Source organism: Heterobasidion irregulare, assembly GCF_000320585.1.
Source record: "Heterobasidion irregulare TC 32-1 unplaced genomic scaffold scaffold_13, whole genome shotgun sequence".
In the NCBI taxonomy this organism is placed as follows: Eukaryota; Fungi; Basidiomycota; class Agaricomycetes; order Russulales; family Bondarzewiaceae; genus Heterobasidion; species Heterobasidion irregulare.
Genome location: NW_009258209.1, coordinates 690,260 through 713,768, shown reverse-complemented (window position 1 = coordinate 713,768; position 23,509 = coordinate 690,260). Strand labels below are relative to the sequence as shown.

Below are 23,509 nucleotides of genomic sequence, written 5' to 3'. Positions count from 1 at the left end.
CTGCCAGTGTTGTTGGACAAGGTGCATGAACCTGGGCACTCGAGTTTTGGAAGAGAGTCCCTTGGGTTTGAATTGTCTATAGCAGGCTGTATATGCATTCGGTTTGCCCGACAAATAGTGTTGTGGGGGGATGTTCATATTCTAAAGGGGAAAAGGGTTGAAAAAAAGGTTCCATAGATTTGCTTGGATGGCTACTTGTCTACCAAGCCCTTTGATAATGAATAGTCTATGCTGGAATAGTTAGCGTTGAGCCATACTATGTCTGCACTGCCCTATATATCTCATAGGGGCTCCCCATCAATATCTATAGCATTGTTCTCACTCTACTACTTTTCCAGTTAATTTTTACTGCCTCTGTGACTATTGGCTTTATACATATTAATGGCAGGAGCCCCATCAAATACTTGTATATTGTGCATGCCATGCCCTGTGCCCTGGGTTCCCTTAACTCTTTCCTCTCTCATTCTGGCTTAATCCTCTTTATTTCTTCGGCCATCCAAGTCTTCTTAAGTACTATTATAGGCTTATAGGTCCATTTTGTCAATATGGAGCTAAGAGAGTAGAGAGATGGGAGACAGTAGTTAGTAGTCATTGTCAAGAGGATGGGAATCCTCTCAGCTGATTCTGGCTTTCTATAGGTCATCTAGATGGGCTGGTGCAGGCTGCACATTAGCAGTTGCAATGAAGTTATAGAGGTGTAATAGGGATTGAGTAAGAAGAGTGCTAGAGTTGTCAAGAAGAGTTGCTAGTGAAGCAGGAAGGGAAAAAAGATGATGTATATCTAGCACTGGATTAGTTTAGTTGCCTGGCCTAGGGACCATAGCTTCAGAATTACACCCTTCAGTGATGCTACCAAAAAGCAGGTAGGAGATGTTTTGGGTTCTGCCTGGCACTAGGAGCCAATAGGTTTGAATAAATGACACCCCATACTTTACACTAGGAGGAGCAGTGCTGCCAGAGATTTAGGAAACCAGAGTGGAAGTAAGGAGAACATGATCATGAAAACGCTTGTCCTGCTCAAAGCTGGATCCAAGCTTGGCTCTCTAGCTGGACAAGACAATATTATAGGTCTCCCCATCATAATCAAGCTAAATGTTTTTTTGCCAAGCCCATTTTCAAATATCAGAAAGGGTGGCATCTGAGTGGACCTCAAAAGCCAATGAGAGTTGAGAATAAGGTTGCTTAATCAGTTTCCAGAAGGCTAGATAAAAATTAGAGCTTGTACACTTAGAAGGCATTGAGAATGTGATTTGAAGATCCCTTCTCTGCTCAATCCTCCTCCTTTTTATACCCTTTCCTTGGATGTCTCTCTTCTATCTTAAAAAGATTTCTTCAAGTCTCTAAGTTAGCTTGCTCATGCTATCTATAGGTTTCCCTTTCCTTTTCTACAAGACTGCAAAGAACTGGGTTTCCTTAGTAGGTAATGCTAAGCAAGGTAGTAAACTCGGCACTTCTTTTTTATTAGAATCTTCTAGTTTCCTTAAGAATCTTCTTGAAAGATCTTTTGACAGATCTAGACAGGACTATGTCTTTAGATAACATTAGCATGTAATTCTTCTACACTTCTCATAACTAATATCTGACTTAGCTAGAGAAGTCTAGCTATAGCCTGAAGCCTTTTCCAATATTCCTAATAACTAATTTGGCTCTGGCCCAGGTTCCATAAATGACTTTCTGAATGATCCTAGTCAAGTGACCTGATTTCTGGCTTCCTCATCAGGTCTAAAGTATTACCAAATGAGGCTGTGTAGATCTAGAAGCTCATAGAAATAGAAAACCAATGCCTAATCCAAGAGATCCACTTCTTATTCCTATTTCCTATTTCCCCCCCCCCCCCCCCCCCCCCCCCCCCCTCAGCATCAGCAACCTTAGCTTCAAACTAGACTATATCTAGATTATCTAGATCTTTAAATTGTAGATAGGTTCTATCCTTTCCCTCATCAATTCCTACAAAATTACCTCTCTCCTAGGAACATTCAAGCAATATCAAGAATAGAAGATTCTTGTTAATATAAAGACTAGTCTAAGTGGTTATTTCTCTGAACTACAACTAGATATCTTTAATAAGTCTGATGAGTTTTTCTTCTTGACTATTAGCATCATGTATCCTAATATGTGCTTTCTTGTTAAATAGTAGGAATATGAGCTTGTTGTAAACTTAAAGATAATATTAAGCTATGACCCTGTGTTAACAATTGGAAATACTAGGCTTGAGTTTTGGTATTGACTAAAGGATAAAAAAATGCTAATAAGAGGTTTGCTAATAGTCCGGGTTAGGTTTACATAAGCTTGTTCATATCTATCTTGAGATATCTTAGACTAATTAGTGACCCTGAACTTTATACTCTCTGATAGTAGCAAAAACAGCTCTTTAGAGACTCCAAGCAAGTCCCTAACTATAATTTCAATTGGTGTTCACAAAACTTGATTCAAGACATGAAATAGATTAGTTGTTGATAAGATCACTAATTGTTGAAGGTAAGGCTTTTTTTTGCTGCCAATTCCCTATTTTCTCTTTTAATTGATCCTTTGTTAGTTTCTCTAATCTTTGTATTGACCTTTTAAGGGAATGTTGCCATTTTGGTTTTGCAATGCCAACTTCTATTTCTAAATTGAAATCACTTTTGATTACACTCTGCTTTTTGGCTAATTTTAATTTTGGAGGGTTTGATTGCTGATCATTTCCAGTGTTTTTTATAATAAAGTCACTATCCTCATTATATTTGGATGCATGAGTATCAATAGGCTAAACCTTAGTAAACTATGGTTTGCAAAAATCAAAAAAGAACTTTGCTATATTATTTGCAAGTGTTAGAATAATAGAAATTAGTGCTAAAGGCATTCTAAGTGGTTTCACTAGTTATTTCTCCTAGTTTCTAGTTCCAGATAATAGGCCTTAAGGTATCATAGATAATTTGGCTAGTTTTAGTAATTTATTAGGAGGTATTTTTAGTCTTGGATGACCTAGCCACTCTTCTGGAATTCTTAGAGCCTGCATTGCCCAAGATTCTTGTGGCCTAGGATATAATTGCACTTGACTGTGTTTTGGTAAATATATTCCATCAAATGCCTCTTTTTTAATTGACTTAGTTGACTTAATAGATTGCTCTGCCAGAAAGACTAAATATTCCTTACCTTTCTTATAGATCATATAAATATCTCCCTTATTATTACTTTCTGCCTCTGAGGTTATATTGCCATTGATTAGGACTAAATAGGTCCAGCTTTGATGGGTTATATCTATGACATTTCTTTCATATTTTACAGCTTTAATCATGGTTTCACTCTGGAATCCGCTAATCCTTGCACTAGTTCCATAAGTGATCTGTCCTATATTATCACATGCTAGAACTCATGATTTAGTTAATTCAAAGATCTGAGGGCACTGATCTAGTTCATATCCTTTCTTTCTATAACTATAATATATCATTTTCTCTTGCTGAGGAGGTCCTTTAAGTATTCTAGTAAATCTATTTTCCTATGATGATGCTAGATATGGAGAAGGCTAATATTAAAAGCTTAATTTAGGGCTTGTCTAAATTGGAAGAGTTATAGATTTGGATTAGAAATCAGATGCTCACGTAATATGAACTATGTCCCAGTCTAGCTTTATAGCTCAATAGTAAACTTGGGTATATTTTGAAGATGCAATATCCATTTGGTTTATCATATCTATTAGTCCTTCTATTTGATTGGCTGAGACTGAAGTCTTTGTGTTTACATTAGCCTTAACCAGAATAATCTCATCATTACTATTATAGGAGACTTTTTTGGCTTTTTTTTAAGGCTTCCAATCATTTATGAGACTTGGACTTCTTAGTATCAGTTTGGTAAATGTCATCTTCTATTGAGGTTTTATTGTTTGAGTCAGACTCTCTTAACTAGTCTATATTATTAAATTCCCTATCAGTCAAATAGTCATCAAATTACTCTCTTTATAAGATAGTTTCTACAATTACTTTGATGGTTATTATTGGATATGGGCTTGCCTGATTTACTTTGGTTGTGGATGCCAAAAGATGGTTTTCAATGATAGAACAAGGTCCTTGGCCAATTTCAACCCAAAAATAGGTTGCTTTTTCTTAGTCTGTGATTTTACCATTGCTTTTCAGCTATTCTGCAATCTTAATATATCTACATGTATATTTGTACCAAGAGGCTAAATTACCTATGTGCTGGTGTTAAGTCTTCTGTACATATGCTAAGAGATCCTTTTTTTATAATGGTTTAGATAGAGATAAGTATCATAGTATGTCTAAAGATCATCTTTTAGCTTAGTCATTTATTGTTCTGGAAGCTTTGAAGGGCTTTCATGACTTTACAAACACTTTATAAACAGTACTGCATTATATTTTTGGACTTTTCCTTATGACTTATTATATTGTACAATTGGCATAGTTCATTATATTAGTCCAAGAACTAATTTCTAAATTCTCTTTCTTAAATTCAGCTAGAGCATATTTTGCTCCTAGAAATAGCATTAATTCTAGAGTATTAGTAGTGGGGATAGTGAGAGGGTTAAATAGTCTAGCAGATATATTGAGTTATGCTGTGGCAAGCTATATGGTTTTAATATCAGTACCAAAAGGATAAACAACAAGAGTGAGAAATAGACCTTTTGTGATGGGCTCTAGTGATGTTATATGGTGAGACACTCTGAAGTTAGAGGGTGGGAAATAGTCTAATTGACATGCCGACCAATTCTAAAGAATTGTCACCTGGACTAACTTAGGTTTTTCTTCTTTTCTAGAGTAGCCTAGTTATTCATTGATGAGGGCAATTCTCTGTTTATATAGTAGTACCAGTTCATTTTATTATGCAAAGCTATGTGCCTATGTTTTTCTTTGTTTCTTTAATGGATGGGTAGTTTCTCCTCATTGGTATTCCAAGCAGCATAGGGAATATTTCATACTCTATGATGTATAGCTAGAGGGCTCCCATCTGGTGTATGAAAGGTTTATTTATTATGAAGGAGGTTGCTCTAGGGTTGGATGTGGAATCCTTCTAGGATTCAGGATAGATATGGGGTATTTGCCATAATGTGGGGGTATAGTCTAGGTAACAATGCAGAAGGGATCAGTCTAGTGTGGTTCAATAGGCCCAAGCTCTCTAGGGAAGAGGAGAGCTAAAAGGAGCTCTTGGTTGACATACTAGATAAACTTGTCAGAGTGGATGAGAAGAGCTTATAGCTAGTTGTTGAGGTACATCATTATTTTTGTTCCCTAGTTGTCCTGCTGAGAAATTAGTGAGGCATTGGAGCACTATAGCAGTGGCCATCTGTATTACTACAGAAATAGTATTTCGTTGGAGGAAAGCATCCATATGTCATTCCAATTCTCCAGGATAAAGATTTGGACTACCAATAGGTCTTCCTATGGTGCTAGGAGTTTGTCCATTAGGTGGTACTGGTGGCTGTGTAGTTTCTGGTAAAATTGGAAGTGAGTTAGCTGCTCCATGGCTTGGTTGTTGATTTCTACCTCTTAGGCATAATCCCTAGGGACTTCCAGTTCTAGAAGGCATGATAATTCCAGTAGGAGGTGGGATTTGATCTATAGATTCACTAGGATTGCCAGGGTTTCTGTCATTAGCGCCCTCAACCCATGGTGTGTCTCAAGGGTCCCTCCCATATGGTTGCTGTCTAGTTGTGGCTCTTTCCCTTTTCTTGAACTCTATATAGTCTTTGGTGTTGTCATCTGAGAAGTTATTGAGGTGCTAGGTGAGGATAGGGATAGTAGTGTCAGACTTCAGCAGTATTGAAATTGTTTCTGTGTTGGGTCAGTTGGTATCTGGTTTTGTGACCATAAGAATGATATTATGGGGAGGAGTTCCTCAATGGAGACAAAGTAGTGGTATCATCATGGAGGAGCGTATGTATAATCTGAGGATAGGAAAAGAGGTATGGAGATGCTGAAGAGGGAGAAGATTTCTTTGCCTATAATCTAGTTAACCTAGGACGGGGTTTGTCAGGGTATTTATTCTGGAAATTCTTTAGTGCTTCTTTCACTGTTCTTTTTAGTAGAGTGTAGGGTTCCTAGGTATTATCAGCTTTTAGGTATCCTTCCCAGTTGACCAGGTATTTAGTTCTACATTCTTGTTGTTTCAAGTCCAAGATCATCTCCACCTTGTAATGCTCCTTATCATTTAATACCTCCAATAGTGGTTTGACAAAGTTTGTTCTATGTGCTTCCTTCTTTTTATATTTAGTGAGCATAGTGGCATGGAAAACTGGATGGATTTTCCAATGTTGAGGGATTTGCAGCTTATACACTAGCAACCCAACTTTGGATAGGATCCTGAAGAGGCCATACCTCCTAGGGGCAAGCTTGAATTTGGGATGTGTCATCCAGATATGGGTTCCTTCTAGCTATACTTGGTCTTCTTCTTCCTAATAGGGGAGTTTCTTAGGTCCTAGTCTTTGGCATATTGGGCTGCTATTTATAAGCTGGCTGTGGCTTCTTCTTAGACTTCTGTGATCATCCATATGTATTCAGCTACTGTGGGTACCTTCATCAGCAAAAGTGCACAAATGATAAATAGCTATGTATACCTTTATATACCCCGGAAACCCACCAAGACCTCCAATTGGGAGGGGGGGTATTGCATTAGCATATGAGGCATGAGCAAAAATGCAATCTTCATATTTCTTGGGGTTTTTGCCAAGCCTTGAGACAAGTATATATTACTCAGTGAGGATTGGCGAGAATATATTGCCAAGCAATGCTTGCAAGGCATTACATGATCCACAATCTAATATTGAGCTTATATTCGCTGGTCAAACAATAAAAACACGTTAGTTTAATGGCCGGTATATATTGAGCAGCAAGAGTAAGTATACACGGCAATCAAACGATAAGAATATATTCAGCGGCAAGAAAAAATATACATGAGTCAGTAATGCGGAAGATAAACCACAAAAAGCCGAAACGAGAGCACGCCGTGGAGCCATGTAAAGCACAGAGCACAAGAGATTGAAGCAGAGCACGAGAGAATAATATAACCCCTGAGGATTGAACGGCAAGGATGACCGTCTAAGACCTCCCCTTGCCCTTGGAAGTCGACGTAGCGCCAGCGTTCATCTTGGCCTTGCGTGCTTTCGAGGTGCGGCTACTATCATCATCGTACTGAGCGTGCGAGGCCGTGCGCTTGCGCAATTGCGGCGCCATGTCGTCGTGGATGTCATCGTCGTGGTTGTCGTGCTCGTGGTTGTCGTCCCCTCTCAACAAGACGTCTGGGCTTGTGTGAGCAATGGGCAACACTGCCGGTGTTGTTGTTAGCAGTGTCAGAGTCGTCGTCCACGAGGGTCTTGCGCTTGCGTGATTGGCGTGTAGTGCCGTCTTCCCCGTCATGCATGCAACTCTTGGACAAGCTGCCACGGGGCCTACCATCCAGGTACATGTCTTCATCTTTATCCTCGTCTTCATCCAGGATGTGCAACAACATGCGCCGGTTACTTTGACCATGACAAGAGGACTGGGTGGCGAGTTGTCTGAGAGGCGGCAGACTTGATGAGCCAGTTGTTATTGTGTGGTCTGTGTCGTTGGCGCTGGGGGCATTCATGCGAGAAGCTGTTGTTGCAAGCATGTTCAGGGCCACTGTCGTCAAGTTGCTAGCTTCAAGTGCCGGGCCCAACGAAGGTGCAGCAGAAATTCGCACGCCGGTGTCCAGACTAGTGGCCTGTGCTGTAAAGTACGTAGCATGTCAGTAGCATGTGGATATGTAACGAAACCTGAATACCAGATTTTTCTTCTTCTATCACACAGCATTCGCAGCGCAATGTGTGCAGGGCTTCCCATTCACTGTCAGACCCATCTGTGTCACTTTCACCTCCTGAATTGGGTATTGCACATCCTGATTCATCCCCAAAGACCATCCTGCAAAGAATTTTATTAGTGCAAGCAACCCAAAGAGCAAGATGTAAGGTACTTGTTCCACCATGCAAGGGCATCCTTTGTCCACTTATCAGCTTGGTACCTTTCAAAAAGCTCCACAATCCGCCTGTAAAAGATTGGATAGTTGAATGTGCCATCATCCGGGCTCCACATCTCAATGGAACTGATAGCGAAGCATGCCTGCAGACTCAATTTTAGCTCTTGCAAGAACCTGTAGACACCAGCTTACCTGGCAAGCGGCATACACAATAGTCTGCAGTGTTACGACGTTAGCGCCATGCAGTTTTGCGTTGCTGCTCTTTGTGCGAGCTATCTTGCTGTCGGGGCCTAGCCTTGCTGCTGACGGGCCTATGTATATAGCGCGCCATGCCTTTGCAACAATAGAAGACGTCAGCAATTTGAAAACGGGCCGGGTGGAGACTTACGCAGATAAGGAGGTGACCGCGGAATAATCCCTTCTTGCGGTCGCTTGGGTCGTACTGGTAGTCCTTGTATATGAAGGCGGGCCAATGCTTGGCCAAGACCTTAATCTCGTTGTTCTTGAGCTTGTTACAGGCGCTGCAGAGAGAGAGCAAGAGTGAGTTGCCATCAAGTGAGGCATTGACATCAGTACCCAGTGAAATCCTTGTCAAAGCTTGCAAAATACTTGTTGGGGCACAAAAGATGCGCAAGCATTGGATGTGAAAACCCACAATCACATTTGTTGGCCAGCACGAGTGCCGGTTTCAACGGCTGCGTGACCAGATCAAGTGGTGCGTACTCAGCAACAAACTTCTTCATGTGTGTCGTGTCCACTGCACGAGCGTTGGAGCTGCTTTTGATCATCTGACTAGATGTGATAAGTGTGCATATATGCACTTGTATGCACTCACCATATCAAGCAATGTAAGAAAAGAGTCTTTGTTACCTTCAGACTCAACCTTGACAGAGAAACCAGGAATGAGGTTGAGAACCTGTTTGAAGATCTTCAAGTATAGCTTCTTCTGGTCCTTTTGCCTGTCTAACACGTGAGAAATGACAAATGACATAGATAACAAAGAACTCACATGCGAAGATCATGAGCAGAAACTCTGCCATCGGTCTCGTCATCTGAGTTTGATGTGCCAGCATGCCTGAGTTATATGCGCATACCAACATAGAAAACATCATGGAGATCATCGTACAGAGTGATCCCACGTGAAATCCAGCACGCGGCGCTCTTGTAAACATCTTGGTTGTCACGTCTATTGATAATGGAAAAGGTTAGTTGACAGTTATGGAAGAAGCCTTAGCTCACCTTGTCTTATCCTTTTTCTTTCCCTTGCATTGTGCCATGCTTTTTGGTGCACGGCGTGCATCTTCCATGGCATGTTTTGATACCGCTCTCTCTGGGTTCGAGACATACCTTGAATGTTCCATGTCTGAGTCAGAATTCTCGGAGGGAGGGGGTCGATAAGGCATGGTGAGAGTGAGAGTGAAAGCAAAAGTGATGACCAAATGATCATTAAGTCGCGACACATTGAGCGGTCATGTGATTGCATCCACAGACTTTTTGCAGAGTCGGACTCATCTTGTCATTTTCAGAGCTCAATGAGGCTCATGCACCCTTAACAAGCATGAAAACCGTAATATCATTCTTGTTTTTCCTTCTTTTAATGGCTTTCCAATGCCTCACATGTCCCCAAAATTTCCATGACCGGCGCGCTCTCAAGACACATCAACGGAACTGCAAAGGTTATCAAGATATTCAAGATGTTACCTTTCAGCAAAAGCACGCTCGAGAGGAGGAGGTGGCAGAAGAGGTGGAGACACGGTCGAGGAAGAGAGCTCAGGTGTTGGTAGAACCTGAAGAGTTGACAGCAGAGGTGAGTGTTGTTGGCCTTCACACGCGCTCACTACATATTGAACAATATTCGCGTTTTTTTTGTGTATCAGCGAAACATTATAGACTCGATCCCTATCCCAGAAGCTTCATCGTCAGAACTTCCACCCCTGCTTCTGCCTCCTACTACGCGCTCTGCATGCTCTGGACGTGGAATACCCTTATAAAGCAATTTGATGATTTCCTGCCTGGCTCCGCCACCCCCCTCTCCTATATTCCTTCGAAACAGCATCTTCTTCCTACCCAGCCTGGCCCGGAGTCTGTACCACCAATCCCTCCTCCGCCTGAGCCTGAGCCTGAGCTGGTGCCAGCGCCAGAACTCATCTTTGAAACAAAACCCAATGAATTTGGGTTATTCCGTCAGTACAAGCGACACCTGACACACAACCCAGAACCTGAAAATTCACTCGATAAAGTCTGTGACTCTGCAGCATTCCCCAAGGTGGATCCGGCACCGCCCCAGGATGCAGCATCAATGGAACCCTGGTATGCTCTGTTTACTAATGCAGTAGCTGCAATTATGATGTGCTGGCAGTACATGAAGTTTGCGACAAAATCCACAAGCGAGATAGATCACTTAGCGCACTCTCTTGGGGATTCCATGAGGGATGGATTCAGTATCAAGGACTTCACAAAGTTCAACACTGCTCGAGAGAACAAGCGCATAGACAGCTACATCGCCGATTCTTTGAGCCCCTTCAATGAGGGCGAGGGCTGGCATCAATCGGCTGTTAAGATCCGCCTCCCTGCTGACAAGGTGAAGACTCCCGAAGACCAGGCGCCAGAATTTGAAGTCAAGGGTGTCTGGCATCGCAATATCGCCGACATTATCAAGACTGTCTATTCAGATCCCACCACCTTCTCTACACTTTACACCACCCCATTTCAGCAGTTTTGGAAGCCGTTCAAGAACTCAAAGCCCGAGCGCATCCACTCAGAAATATATTGCTCACACTCAATGCTCGAGGCTGACGAGGAAATACAGAAACTCCCATGCGAGCCTGATGACAAGTTGGAGCGTATCGTCGCGCCGCTCATGCTCTGGTCGGATGCGACGCACCTTGCAAATTTTGGCATGGTGTCACTCTGGCCTTTCTACTTGTTTTTTGGCTCCCAATCAAAGTACACCCACGCAAAACCCACGGCATACGCATGCCATCATCTAGCATACATCCCCTCAGTGAGTTTGCATTTTGCCGGTGTGATACCTTTCCAATGTGTGCATTTTCCAGCTTCCAGACATTATTCAAGATTTTTACCACTCATTTTTCGGCAAGAGCGCGACGGCAGAGACTCTCACGCACTGTAAGCATGAGCTCATACATGCGATATGGATCCTTCTCCTTGACAACAATTTCATGGAGGCATACACCCACAGAATCGTCATTCGATGTGGTAACGGTATCATGTGTTATGTGTTTCCACGATTCTTCACTTACTCCACGGACTACCCTAAAAAGTAAGTCTATTATCATGTCTTTTGCCCTTCTAGTAATTTACCTGTATCCAGGGTCATACTTGCGAGTATCAAGTATCTTGCCAAGTGCCCATGCCCTCAATGCCTTGTCGAGAAGAAGAAAGTTGTCCACATGGGCATGAAGTCTGATATGAAGACCCGCTGCAAGGACCACAAAGATGATGTCCAACGCCAGCAGAATGTTGAAACTGCTCGCTGACTAATCTACGAGTTTGGTGTGCCACTCAAGGCAGACAGGCTGAAGACAGTGCTCGGTGAACGCTCGCTCGTACTAACAAGGGTAAGTTTCTCCACTATCTACTCAGACAACTAGCTAACAATTATTTATAGAATGCCTTTTCCACGAAGCTAGTGCACTTTGGGTTCAACTTCCATTTGATGTTTGTGGTCAACCTCCTGCATGAGGTCGAGCTGGGTGTATGGAAAGCTACCTTCACTCATCTGATGCAAGTGCTTCAAGCAGCTGCAGATGATGCCATTCAAAAATTGAATCAACGGTATATTATATCTATTATTTGTATTTGATTCAAATCTAACAGTATATACATTATAGCTATCGAGCGGTACTCACGTTTGGTCGCAGCACAATACGACACTTTCACAGGAATGCCTTGGCCATGTGGAAGCTTGCTGCACAAGATTTTGAAGACTTGTTACAGGTGAGTACTTCCCCTGACTCGAAGAATCATGTCACACATTAGTATAACCTCCTTTTCACAGTGTGCTATGCCAGTATTCGAAGGCCTTTTGCCTGCACGCCACGACACCATTGTGGCCAACCTCCTGTTTGACCTCACAACCTAGCATGCATACGCAAAGCTGCGCCTGTTATGATCACGTTCTATCGGGCCTACACGGCGGTCTATACCGATATGATCATCACAAATATCACGCGGCCTCACAGGTTGAGGCGTACACCAAGGTACAGATATTAACCTTGGTCATCCACTCCCAACGGATCACCTTATCGTTGGTCGAGTATCACGGGCCTATTGTATTAGCGGGCATGGAACGCCGCCTTATAAATTACTCACACGCAGGGCATGAACCTCCTAGTCTTTCCTGGCCGGAAGGAGACCAACGGAGAAGCACAAGAGTAGTCGTTGTTGAGAGAGACGACTTAGAGAATACCTACAGATACATATTCGGTATTCTCACGCCCTACTTCCCAAAGTAGTATAAAAGGCCCATAGAATAGGCTGAGGATCTTCAGTCTATTCTCTTCGTTCGCTGTAGTCTTCCTACTACAGCCCTTCGTTCTCCTGTATCTCCACATACAGGAACCTTCGTTCAGTACTGTCTTCCTACAGTACCTTTCATTGCTACATCGCAATACACTCCTGGCTCCTGTGCTACACGTACAGTCGAGACCACCGTTCCACACACCCTCCACGAGTGACCTAGGGAAGAACCTCCTACTCTTGGGGTTACCGACGAGCAGTCGTAACACTAGAATAGACTCTTCTGCCCCTACCTTGCTCACACTAGCTTGCTGCCACACTCTCTCTCATAACCTTCCTTGGTGGGGATAATAGACCCCCATCGAGAAAGCGTTACTGCATACACTCTGGAGCAAGACCTAGGCCAGGAATACCCACCCGGCACTAGACTTATCAATAACCAACTCCGTCACAACAATCGCCCTATCCGGCGCGAAGGGGACTTCTGGGTCTACGAAGACAATAACAGAACTGCCCCTCCGAATTACGATAACTGCTCATACCGAAACGGGCGTTATTACTTCACCCTTGAAGACGGAACAGAAGAAGAGGATATTTGGAACGAAACAGAAGCTCAGTGGGAACTAGCCCCACAATACAGGGAACCGGCGCCGGTAATCCCCGAAGACTCGGAGCAAGAGGAAACAACCTCGGAATCAGACTCCGACTCACCAGACCAAACACCGATCAACACCCGAAACGAACCACTCGCCGAAATGTCGGGACAAGCTTCGACTTCTACAAACACCCCTTCCGCGACAGTACAACCCGGAAGAGGAAAAGTCAAACTCCCAGACAATTACACAGGCGACCGCATTGAATCCCAGAAATTCATGCTCCAATGCCTCCTTCTTTTCGCAGCAGAATCCGATCGATACAAGACCGATCAAGACAAAATATCCCTTGTGCTCTCATGCATGAGATACGGCACGGCGGGAGCTTGGGCGGAGAACTTCCTCCTCAAATCAGTAGGAGCGGATCCACCTACCGACCTAGGCACCTGGAAGGACTTTTTAGCCAAGTTCAAATTACAGTTCAGGGAGACGGGCAAGACCGACAAGGCGCGAAGCGCACTTATGGCCTTCTCCCAAGGACGAATGACGGTTGATGAATACTCCAACCAATTCATTCTCATCGCCGCCGATGCCGACATCTCCGATAAAGAGCAAGTCCCTTACTTCCAACGCGGGTTAGACCCGCGCGTCATGGACAAAATATACGACAAGGAAGTTCAGCCAAAGGATACGATTCAGGACTGGATCAATACAGCCTGCGAAATAGATGGACGACTTCGAGCCAGAACAGCTCAAAAAGCCATCCTCGCCAACTCCACCTCCTTTCGAAGCGATTATCTGAATCGTTTTCATAACCAAATCTCTCCCCGCTACAATTCCACAAACGCCCCTCGCAGAATGAACAACCAGGTGGTTGACATGGACATTGACGCTACCAGAAAGCGTAACGCCGAAAGTCAAAAGAGAAAATTTGACGGCAAGCGAACCACCTCCTGTTCCAACTGCGGAAAGCCAGGGCACTCTAGCGCTAACTGTTGGTCACCACGCAGAGGCGTTCGCCCAGTTCGAGGAAACTCGAAAAGACGCCTGGGTACGACAGGGAGAGGAAACCGCGCGGTTGATTTGGAGGGAGAAGACGACGCACCCGCTATGGGAAACCAAGCGGGAATATATCGAGGAATGGAGACAGAGGATGTCCCTCGCAACAACCAGCGGGTACCACAACCTGGTCCTTCGATGGAACGTCCTCACTCTACCTCATCCGGACGACCCCAAACGAACCATGGGCAACGCGCTGTGTTACCTAACGGACGACGGGGAGACGGAAGCGTCAGTCATTCTGCTCGAATCGGAGCAGTACTCGGAGAACTAGGGGAAGATGAAGCAAGAGAAGTGATCCTGGGACACGCGGAGCGTTTTTCCTGACCTCTCCCTCGCCAGCGAAGGAGAGAGGTCAAGGACGACCCGAGTTTGATGCCCGCACCTGTATTCGTATCGGAGCAATGAACGATCGTATCATCACCCCCATACGCCTGAACGTGAAAGTATCAAATAGGAGTCAAAACGCTGGAGCAAAGGCAACCATCGACTCAGCCTGCGAAGGGGTTATAGTAAACGAAACTTGGGTCAAGAGACATCGTTTCCCCACCTATACACTCAACAACCCCATTCGCGTCCGGAACGTCGATGACACCATTAACAAAGCAGGTCTCATCCGATCCGCCTTGGATGTGAACCTCACCATTCGGGACATCAGTGGACGAACGCATACCGAGCGCGTCCAGATGTTTATCTCCAATCTAGGAAAAGACGACCTTATCCTGGGAACAGATTGGTTGAAATACCACGATCCCTCCATCGAATGGAGGCGACGTGAAGTGCACTTTGATCGGTGCCCCCAGAAATGCCAGCAACCATATGGGTTCACTAGGGCAAGGGAAGAACCGCCATACAGCAGGCAGTTACCAGACGTGGAGCCACGGCACAAACCACGCATCAATGAGCGCGAAAAACAGCGCCTCGAACACCTCCGAAGACTATCGGAAGATGTAGGACTCCGCGATCACAGCGGAACGTTTGGCGTCCGACTACGAGCATACCTCAAAAGGAAATGGCTCCTAAAGGACATAAGGAAATACGCAGAAGAGAAACGAAAGGCTCAAGACAAGCCATCTCTTTCACCAAACGGGGGAGAACCTGATCTCCCAGACAAACCCTCAGGAAAACAGGCCACCCGGGACCCAGTTATTCGGAAACTGGCCCCCGAACCGTCAGGATTTGCCAGTTTCGACCAAGACCTGGAAGACGAGATTATCGTCACCAACCTAAAGGAAAGAGTTCCCAAGGCGCATCACGAATTTTTGGACATCTTTAGCGAACGAAAGTCGCAGCGACTCCCAGAACACACTTACTGGGACCATGCCATCGACTTGAAACCAACCTTCAAACCTCAAGTGCCCAAAATCTACGCCCTGAGCCCAGAGAAACACGACGAATTAGGAAAATTCATCAAGGAACATCTGGAGAGAGGAACCATCCGTCGATCCACCTCGCAAACAGCAGCCCCATTTTTCTTTATAGGAAAAAAGGATGGAAAACTACGCCCGGTACAGGACTATCGCCACTTAAATTCGCACACCATCCCGAATGTGTGCCCCCTTCCACTAATCCAGGAACTACTGGATGTGATAAAAGGGGCCATCATTTTTAGCAAATTGGACGTGCGATGGGGATACAACAATATACGCATCAAAGAAGGAGATGAGTGGAAGGCGAGCTTCATCACTCCGTTAGGTTCTTACGAACCCACGGTGATGTTTTTCGGCCTGACCAACTCACCAGCCACCTTCCAAGCTATGATGAACATGATCTTCAGAGAGCTCATCACAGCCCGGAAGATAACCGTATATATGGACGACATCCTCGTCTTCTCCAAAACCATGACGGAACACGTCAAAATCCTAAACCAGGTTTTCCAAATCCTACGCGACAACGATCTATATTTGAAACCCGAAAAATGCGAGTTTTACAAGGAAAAGCTCCAATACCTGGGATATACAATTTCAAAAGACCATGTCGCCATGGAGGACTCAAAGGTGGACGCAATAAAAGATTGGCCAATCCCACGTACAGTCCGCGACATTCGCTCCTTCCTGGGTCTAGGGAATTTTTACAGGCGCTTTATTGACAAGTTCTCACTCATCGCGCGCCCCCTACATGACCTCACCAAAAAGGACGAGAAATGGAACTGGACTACAAAATGCCAAGAAGCTTTCGAACGATTAAAGAAAGCTTTTATCAGTAAACCTGTCTTGAACTATCCAGATCCCATGCACCCATATCGACTAGTAACGGACGCATCACTAATCGCCTATGGAGCTACCCTTCTACAAGAAGGAAAAGATGGTGACTGGCACCCAGTCGCTTTCCTCTCTGGATCGTTTTCACCAGCAGAGCGGAATTACGACGTTCACGACCGGGAACTCTTGGCTATAATCAAAGCGTTGGAACATTGGAATCACTACCTCGAAGGCGCACGACACCCCTTCGAGATTTGGACAGATCATAAAAACCTGGAACACTTCCAAACGGCGCGAGACCTATCACGACGACACGCCCGTTGGAGCCTTTATTTGAGCAGATTCGACTTTACACTCAGCTATAAAGCAGGATCGACAAATCACTCTGATGCTCTGTCCAGGCGTCCAGATCTAAGTGAGGGGGTAGAATCTGACAACAAATCTCAAATTTTACTCCCGGCCAAGCTTTTCAACAAATCCGACGAAACATTGGTAGAACCGTCCCCGACACGGCATATAAAATCCACGGAAATTGCCTCTTCAAACCTCATCTCCCTCATCCGACACTCGAAATCGGAACATGACGCCTTAACAAGAGTAGCTCTTGCAAAACTCGTACGAGTAGGACCACAAGGGATGAGAGGATTATTGGGACATTGGACGTATGAGGACGGAATCACCAGACGCAACGGCCACATATGCGTCCCCAAAGACGACGTCATCCGAAGACTCATCGTCAAAACACATCATGATGCACCCGCGGTAGGACACCCGGGTAGAGCAAAAACATTGGAAATGGTGCAACGACACTACTGGTGGCAAAACATGACAAAATTCGTCCATGAATACGTGGATGGATGCGCCATATGCCAATCTACGAAGAATTTGACACACAGGACACACCCACCTATCCACCCTCTGGAAACCACCAACGTTCCCTGGCGATTCATCTCGACGGACTTCGTCACGGACCTACCCGAAAGCAAAGGTTTTGACTCAATTAATGTGGTAGTGGATCAAGGTCTGTCAAAAGGCATAGTCATCACCCCATGCAAGAAAACGATCACGGCAGAAGAAACAACCGTGCTTTTCCAAAATAACGTCTTCAATCGACATGGACTGCCGACCAAAATAGTGTCCGATCGGGGCCCTCAATTCGCGGCCAAATTCACCCGAGAACTCTGGAAACGGCTAGGAATCACCGCCGCTCTCAGCACGGCGTATCATCCCCAAACAGATGGAGAAACGGAACGGGTAAACCAGGAGATCGAGCAATTCCTGAGAACGTTCTGCAACTACCATCAGGACAACTGGGTAGACCTTTTGCCGTTCGCCGAATTCTCACACAACACACGGAAACACACGGCCACCGGAAAATCCCCTTTCGAAGTACTATACGGGTTCAATCCCCCCTATTCAGCTGACACGGCGCTGGAGACAAAGGTACCTGCGGTAGCTGAACGCATTAGGACGATCACAGAAGTCCAGGAAGAAGCCGCTGCTAGCTTACAAATAGCCAGCAATTACGCCAAAGACCGGGATCTTCACAGGAAACTTCCCCAATGGGAGGAAGGAGACCAAGTATGGTTAGAAGGAACCCATATCCGGACAACCCATCCTAAGTTCAAGCTCGCCCCTAGGCGATATGGCCCCTTCAAGATACTGGGAAAAGTGGGAACCCTGGCGTACAAGCTCCAAATTCCTCCGCAGTGGAAAATCCACCCGGTGTTCCACGCCGCCGTGCTCACCAAATATAGAGAAACCGAAGCCCACGGAGAAAACTTCGCGCGACCAATACCGGAGGTATTGAACGACGAAGAACATTACGAAGTAGAAATGATCGTGGATTCAAAACGGCAAGGACGGGGAACCAAATACTTGGTCAAATGGATGGGATATCCCGAAGCAGACAACACCTGGGAGCCCTACACTCTCCTAAAAGGAACAGCGGAAGAAGCCATGAAAGATTTCCATGACCAATACCCAGACAAACCCCGTCCGGGAACAGCCTGAGAGGAGGGACGAAAGATTATAAAAGGAGCGACAAGAGGACTCCAATAAACATCTTCTCACCTTTTTCCCTCTCGAACACTTTCCCCCATTCGAATGCTCCTCCACGACGACCACGATGCTTCGTCTCCATCCAGAAACTCCTCCCCCGATGTCGTCCTTATGGTCACCAATCCAGATGTCGAACGAGTGGAAAGAGGAACAAGTCCTCACCGACCAGATGTTGGACGAATTGATAGAGGAACAAGTCCTCAACAACCAGGATCTACCGGGGTCCTCCTCACCCCTCACACCAACAACTTCTCCGACGACGACGCCGAAGACTATGCCAAGTTCAAGGAAAGGGAAAGAACCCGAAGACCCTCACCGGAGAGGGCCTCACGAGGTACACCACGGCATGAAAGTTCTGATGACCGAAACCAGTCGAGCCCTGGCCCATTACCAGTGGGAGTTCCACCTCCTAGTGAGGGCACGCGTCCTAGTGGAGTTGCAGGTCCCTCGGGATTTCGAGCAAGAACGGCAGCTCAACTCCCAAGCCATGGAGAAGCTGAACCAATACCAGTTCTATCAGAAACTGCACCTTCGCCAGTACCAACTAGTGGACCGATTCCCAGCTCCATGGGAGGACCTACCCCTCGTACAGATCCTCACACCGGAGAACTGGAGCGACACGCGGACGCGCTCCTCCAGCGGAACACCATCTCCGCGGTAATACAAATGGCCACAGCCATGGCCCTCCAAAGACTCGCTAACTTCTCGGCAGGACAACCCGGGAATGAACATAGCGACGTACCTCGACGACTGGCTAGTGCCAGTCTCCAGATCAGGACGCTTGCCCTCCAAACCGACCCGGACACGGCCTCCTGGTACGCCCATAATGACGGGCGACCCCGAGCCCTCCTCATCCACCCTGACGAGTTCTCCCAATATGTCAACCGAGAGCTCCTTCCAGCTCTCCTCTTCGGAGGGGAACTGGGAAACGTCCAACCAAGCAGAACCGACCCTTTCCGAGTTGTCACTTGGAACGTACCACGTCCCGGAGAACATCCCACGCCTGTACCAAATCCAAGAAGGGTTCCGCGTACGGTCGTGGAGCGCCCTCCACCGAGACAACGAGAGGTTCCTACAGCGCATAGCCATACCGCGACTCCCCCCTCTCACCGGATACGAAGTTTTCCCTTATCCCAAGGAAATACCGACGAGGAGGAACCGCCCGTCTATCGAAGAAATGAGGGAAGGCGGAGTCGGGGAAACCAGGCAACCCTCGGACGCGGAACAACTGCTGGCCGGAGTATCCGACACCGGCCTGGATCGCCTCCTCCTAGTGCTCGATTTCGTACGAACGAAAGAGAGGATAACCGAAGTAGCCGCAGAACTCGCCGCGCTAATTCGGAGGCTCGAAGAAATAGCTCTTGGACTAGATCCGAGCTCGATGCATGGGATGCTCTAGACGATCCAGGAAATTATGACGACGCGGACCCCTACTACCGACCTGACGAAGGGGGCGGGGATTATCAAGGACCTTTTGATTATTAAACGGACTAATAACAGGGCATAGGGAGAAGAAAGGGGGTAAGGAAGTTGAGGAACTCCTTCCCCCGACACAAAAACATCCGAAACGATGTAAAACTACAATCGTCCGCAACGACGTAAAACTAGGATCGTCCCTCAAGACGTTAAACTGTACGACCTCGTCCGAAAGAGACGTTAAACTACCCCGCGTCCGGAACGACGTCTAAACTATCGGACCTGCATGTCTTAAAACTGTGAAAAGATAAGAAGGCAGGGGAAGTACCTGACCATTTTCAGTCCTAGGTTCAAATGATGGTACGAATCAAGGACAACAGCGGGCATAATTCCACGTACGACCTACGGCGGAATCCTTTCACATCCTCGCTGTCAAGGAGTTAATCTGACAGATGCAACGAGCGTCCCATTTGGATCCTCAGTTTTACAGGGTTTTTTCCGCATTAGGGAACCCTCTACATGACATATACTCTACTCGTAGGTGTCGACAAGCAGGCCCTTCGCCTTGGTACAGCGAAGTGCCCATACATAACCGGTTGCAAGTCCGAGTCAAGAAATTATGATGCATAACTCGTATCGTGAACCCTCACAGTCAAGGTCTGACTGGTGTTTTGGGACGTCCCACTTTGGATCTCCCGTTTTACAGGATCGTTTCCGCATTAGGGGATCCTACAGCTGGCGCATGAGATGATGTAGAGAGCGGGCCGCCTCTACCTCACAAGTCTTCCTAAATGATGCGAGGCCACAAATTACATCCGGAACGATGTAAAACTACCAAAGGCTTGGTCCGCAATGACTATAAACTACTAGGGTCCGCAATGACGTTAAACTAGTCCTCGTCCGAAACGACGGAAAACTATCCCCGTCCGAGATGACGTTAAACTACCATTGACCAAAGGAGCGTGGTTGCATTCTGGCGAAGCGCGGAAGGACTCGCGTCACAGAACCCTGCCTATAAAAGGTCGAAGCGCTTCCGATATTCACTCGCTTTTCGGTAAAAGAATATCGGGTCGTCTTGGTTCAATTCCAAGCGAGGGGTCTGGGGACATGGAAGAGCAAGCATCTCTTCATGGAGCGCTCAGTCTAGTCCTGGAGTCGAAGTACAAGAAATTCCGCTCCAAGACCTAGTCAGGAGGCAACTAGGACACGTGCCTCGAGTCGAAGATCTAGTGGGAAGGGACTAGGTCATGCGACTCTCGTCTGGCCCACACAGCGGAAGAACGACAAGAGAGGGCCACTCATCAGAAGTCTATTCCGCCATTGTCGTCCGCGACGACGTAAAACTAGGTCTCATCCGCAACGACGATAAACTACGAAGCGTCCGGGATGACGTTAAACTAAGCATTGTTTTTCCACAATATTTGTGGCGAAACAACGTCCGCGATGACGCTAAACTATTGTCCCTTTCCACATAGGGATTGTTCGAGGCCAATGGTATCTCGACGTCCGCAACGACGGTAAACTACGGGCATCCGCAACGATGTAAAACTACCGTCCCTTCGTTCTAGGGATTGTGCGTGGCGATCTTGACAAGATACCGCGCGTCCGCGATGACGTTAAACTAGGTGCCCCTGAACCTAGGGGTTGTCATTGACGTCCAATCCCCTGGCCGCCAATGCGTCCGCGACGACGGAAAACTATTTGCTCCTTACCGAATAGGAGTTGTGGATTGACCGCCATGGTGTCAATCGGTCCGCAATGACATTAAACTACGTGCTCCTTACCGTACAGGAGTTGTGATTCATCACTCTGGTGCTGAATCGTCCGCAACGACGTTAAACTACTTGTCCCTTTTAGTATAGGGATCATCGGTCGACATCATTCTTGACGAGAATATGTCGACAATGTCCGAAATGACATTAAACTACCCTCATCCTCGGAGGAAAAGCCTATCGTGACTCGAGGGACACAGTCAGACGATAGTCCGCCTATCGCACGGCGTTAAACTGCGAGGATGCCTATCGCACGGCATTAAACTGCGAGGATGCCTACCTCACGGCATTAAACTGAGCGGTCTCCTAATATTGAGACGTATAAGTTATCCGGTTTGATATAGTATAAACCGTCCATCATGCCTCAGTGGAATCTGGAGCGGGTAAAGTCTGGTCTATGGCCCTATGCACATAACCGATGAATGGTCCGGCGTGCAGAAACATCTTTCCCCACAGATACTCCATGTTGATGATGAAGTACATCCGAAATGATGTAAAACTACTGACGTCCGCAAAGACGTTAAACTACGGATCGTCCGAAACGACGATAAACTACGGACCGTCCCGCATGACGTTTTAAACTGCCAGTCGTGGATATATCTCGCAACCCGACAAATATATCAGCTGTGGTCTTAATGTCCATTCGTGCAAGCGAACGGGCCGATCTGGAGAAGGAGTCAGACTCCTCCTTACTCCTCACGGCACCCTTCAAGTCTATTTCTCTTCACATCCTTGCCTCAAACCCAATACGCATAGTGAATCAAACAAACTCTGGACGTCGAACTAACTCACCGGAGATGAGCCCACCGTATGGGGGCAATACTGCTTGGGATTTATGGCTGCAACCTCACCGGAGATGAGCTCACCGTATGGGAGCGATATTGCTTGGGACGTTAAGATGGTAGTCTGGGGAAGTAGGCCTAAGCCTTTGTAAAGCGATCAACCTACTTGCCCGTGGACGCCATCCTCTGAACGCCAAGAGGAACAACATTTATCACGAGGATAACGACTATCCTGGAAACACTGAGGTTTGGCCCTCGGAGAAGGAAGAAGAAGAACCTGATGACACGAACTGGAACCCACATGCTAGAGTTTCTATTCATCCATACACCACTCGCACTCATACGCCTTTCTTGACACCTGTCCGGCGTCGACCGGACTGACATCCTGGCTTGAGAACCCAGGAAAGATCACAACAACCGAGGGGTGAAGGAAGAACATCCCATAGAGCGGAGGTGTGGTACCCTCACGACTCAACAAACAAACAGCTCAACGGAGATGGAAAACTCCTAGAGGATCAAACGACGTAAGTCGGTCTTCCTCCCAGAAAACGAAGTCATGTCCCGGAAGTCGCATCCGGAGACCGCTTTTGGATCAAGAAAGCAAATCGTATATGCAGTGGCGATGAAGCGCACAGCGCTGTCCTACCAGGCGAATAGGACGTAGAAAGGGGGTATTGTTATGATCACGTTCTATCGGGCCTACACGGCGGTCTATACCGATATGATCATCACAAATATCACGCGGCCTCACAGGTTGAGGCGTACACCAAGGTACAGATATTAACCTTGGTCATCCACTCCCAACGGATCACCTTATCGTTGGTCGAGTATCACGGGCCTATTGTATTAGCGGGCATGGAACGCCGCCTTATAAATTACTCACACGCAGGGCATGAACCTCCTAGTCTTTCCTGGCCGGAAGGAGACCAACGGAGAAGCACAAGAGTAGTCGTTGTTGAGAGAGACGACTTAGAGAATACCTACAGATACATATTCGGTATTCTCACGCCCTACTTCCCAAAGTAGTATAAAAGGCCCATAGAATAGGCTGAGGATCTTCAGTCTATTCTCTTCGTTCGCTGTAGTCTTCCTACTACAGCCCTTCGTTCTCCTGTATCTCCACATACAGGAACCTTCGTTCAGTACTGTCTTCCTACAGTACCTTTCATTGCTACATCGCAATACACTCCTGGCTCCTGTGCTACACGTACAGTCGA

General features: G+C 46.3%; 7 protein-coding genes across 7 annotated transcripts; 3 read left to right on the top strand and 4 right to left on the bottom strand.

Annotated features, from left to right (window-relative positions):
• Positions 1-2,896: 2,896 nt before the first annotated feature.
• HETIRDRAFT_331280 (uncharacterized protein) lies at positions 2,897-3,352 on the bottom strand (the record flags this gene model as incomplete). Its single annotated transcript, XM_009554492.1, has 1 exon — positions 2,897-3,352. A coding segment is annotated over one exon (456 nt), but the record flags the coding sequence as incomplete, so codon positions are not given.
• A 2,679-nt stretch (positions 3,353-6,031) lies between these two features.
• HETIRDRAFT_330784 (uncharacterized protein) lies at positions 6,032-6,364 on the bottom strand (the record flags this gene model as incomplete). The annotated part of the gene is made up of 1 exon (XM_009554491.1): positions 6,032-6,364. A coding segment is annotated over one exon (333 nt), but the record flags the coding sequence as incomplete, so codon positions are not given.
• A 185-nt stretch (positions 6,365-6,549) lies between these two features.
• HETIRDRAFT_423070 (uncharacterized protein) lies at positions 6,550-6,732 on the bottom strand (the record flags this gene model as incomplete). The annotated part of the gene is made up of 1 exon (XM_009554490.1): positions 6,550-6,732. One exon carries the CDS (start codon positions 6,730-6,732, stop codon positions 6,550-6,552), a length of 183 nt encoding a protein of 60 aa, XP_009552785.1.
• A 296-nt stretch (positions 6,733-7,028) lies between these two features.
• Positions 7,029-9,329, bottom strand: HETIRDRAFT_430760 (uncharacterized protein; the record flags this gene model as incomplete). Its single annotated transcript, XM_009554489.1, is given in 11 exon segments — positions 7,029-7,228; positions 7,257-7,679; positions 7,798-7,871; positions 7,924-8,069; positions 8,119-8,259; positions 8,315-8,447; positions 8,503-8,714; positions 8,762-8,889; positions 8,936-9,001; positions 9,021-9,112; positions 9,166-9,329. 11 exon segments carry the CDS (start codon positions 9,327-9,329, stop codon positions 7,029-7,031), a joined length of 1,779 nt encoding a protein of 592 aa, XP_009552784.1.
• Positions 9,330-9,523: 194 nt separating this feature from the next.
• Positions 9,524-12,031, top strand: HETIRDRAFT_423068 (uncharacterized protein; the record flags this gene model as incomplete). Its single annotated transcript, XM_009554488.1, has 8 exons — positions 9,524-9,733; positions 9,920-10,930; positions 10,983-11,209; positions 11,261-11,408; positions 11,439-11,507; positions 11,558-11,724; positions 11,781-11,886; positions 11,948-12,031. The coding sequence occupies 8 exons, from the start codon at positions 9,524-9,526 to the stop codon at positions 12,029-12,031; spliced, it is 2,022 nt and encodes a 673-aa protein (XP_009552783.1).
• A 1,132-nt stretch (positions 12,032-13,163) lies between these two features.
• HETIRDRAFT_164493 (uncharacterized protein) lies at positions 13,164-13,860 on the top strand (the record flags this gene model as incomplete). Its single annotated transcript, XM_009554487.1, has 1 exon — positions 13,164-13,860. A coding segment is annotated over one exon (697 nt), but the record flags the coding sequence as incomplete, so codon positions are not given.
• A 4,507-nt stretch (positions 13,861-18,367) lies between these two features.
• HETIRDRAFT_164495 (uncharacterized protein) lies at positions 18,368-19,807 on the top strand (the record flags this gene model as incomplete). The annotated part of the gene is made up of 1 exon (XM_009554486.1): positions 18,368-19,807. The coding sequence occupies one exon, from the start codon at positions 18,368-18,370 to the stop codon at positions 19,805-19,807; it is 1,440 nt and encodes a 479-aa protein (XP_009552781.1).
• Between the last annotated feature and the right edge of the window lie 3,702 nt (positions 19,808-23,509).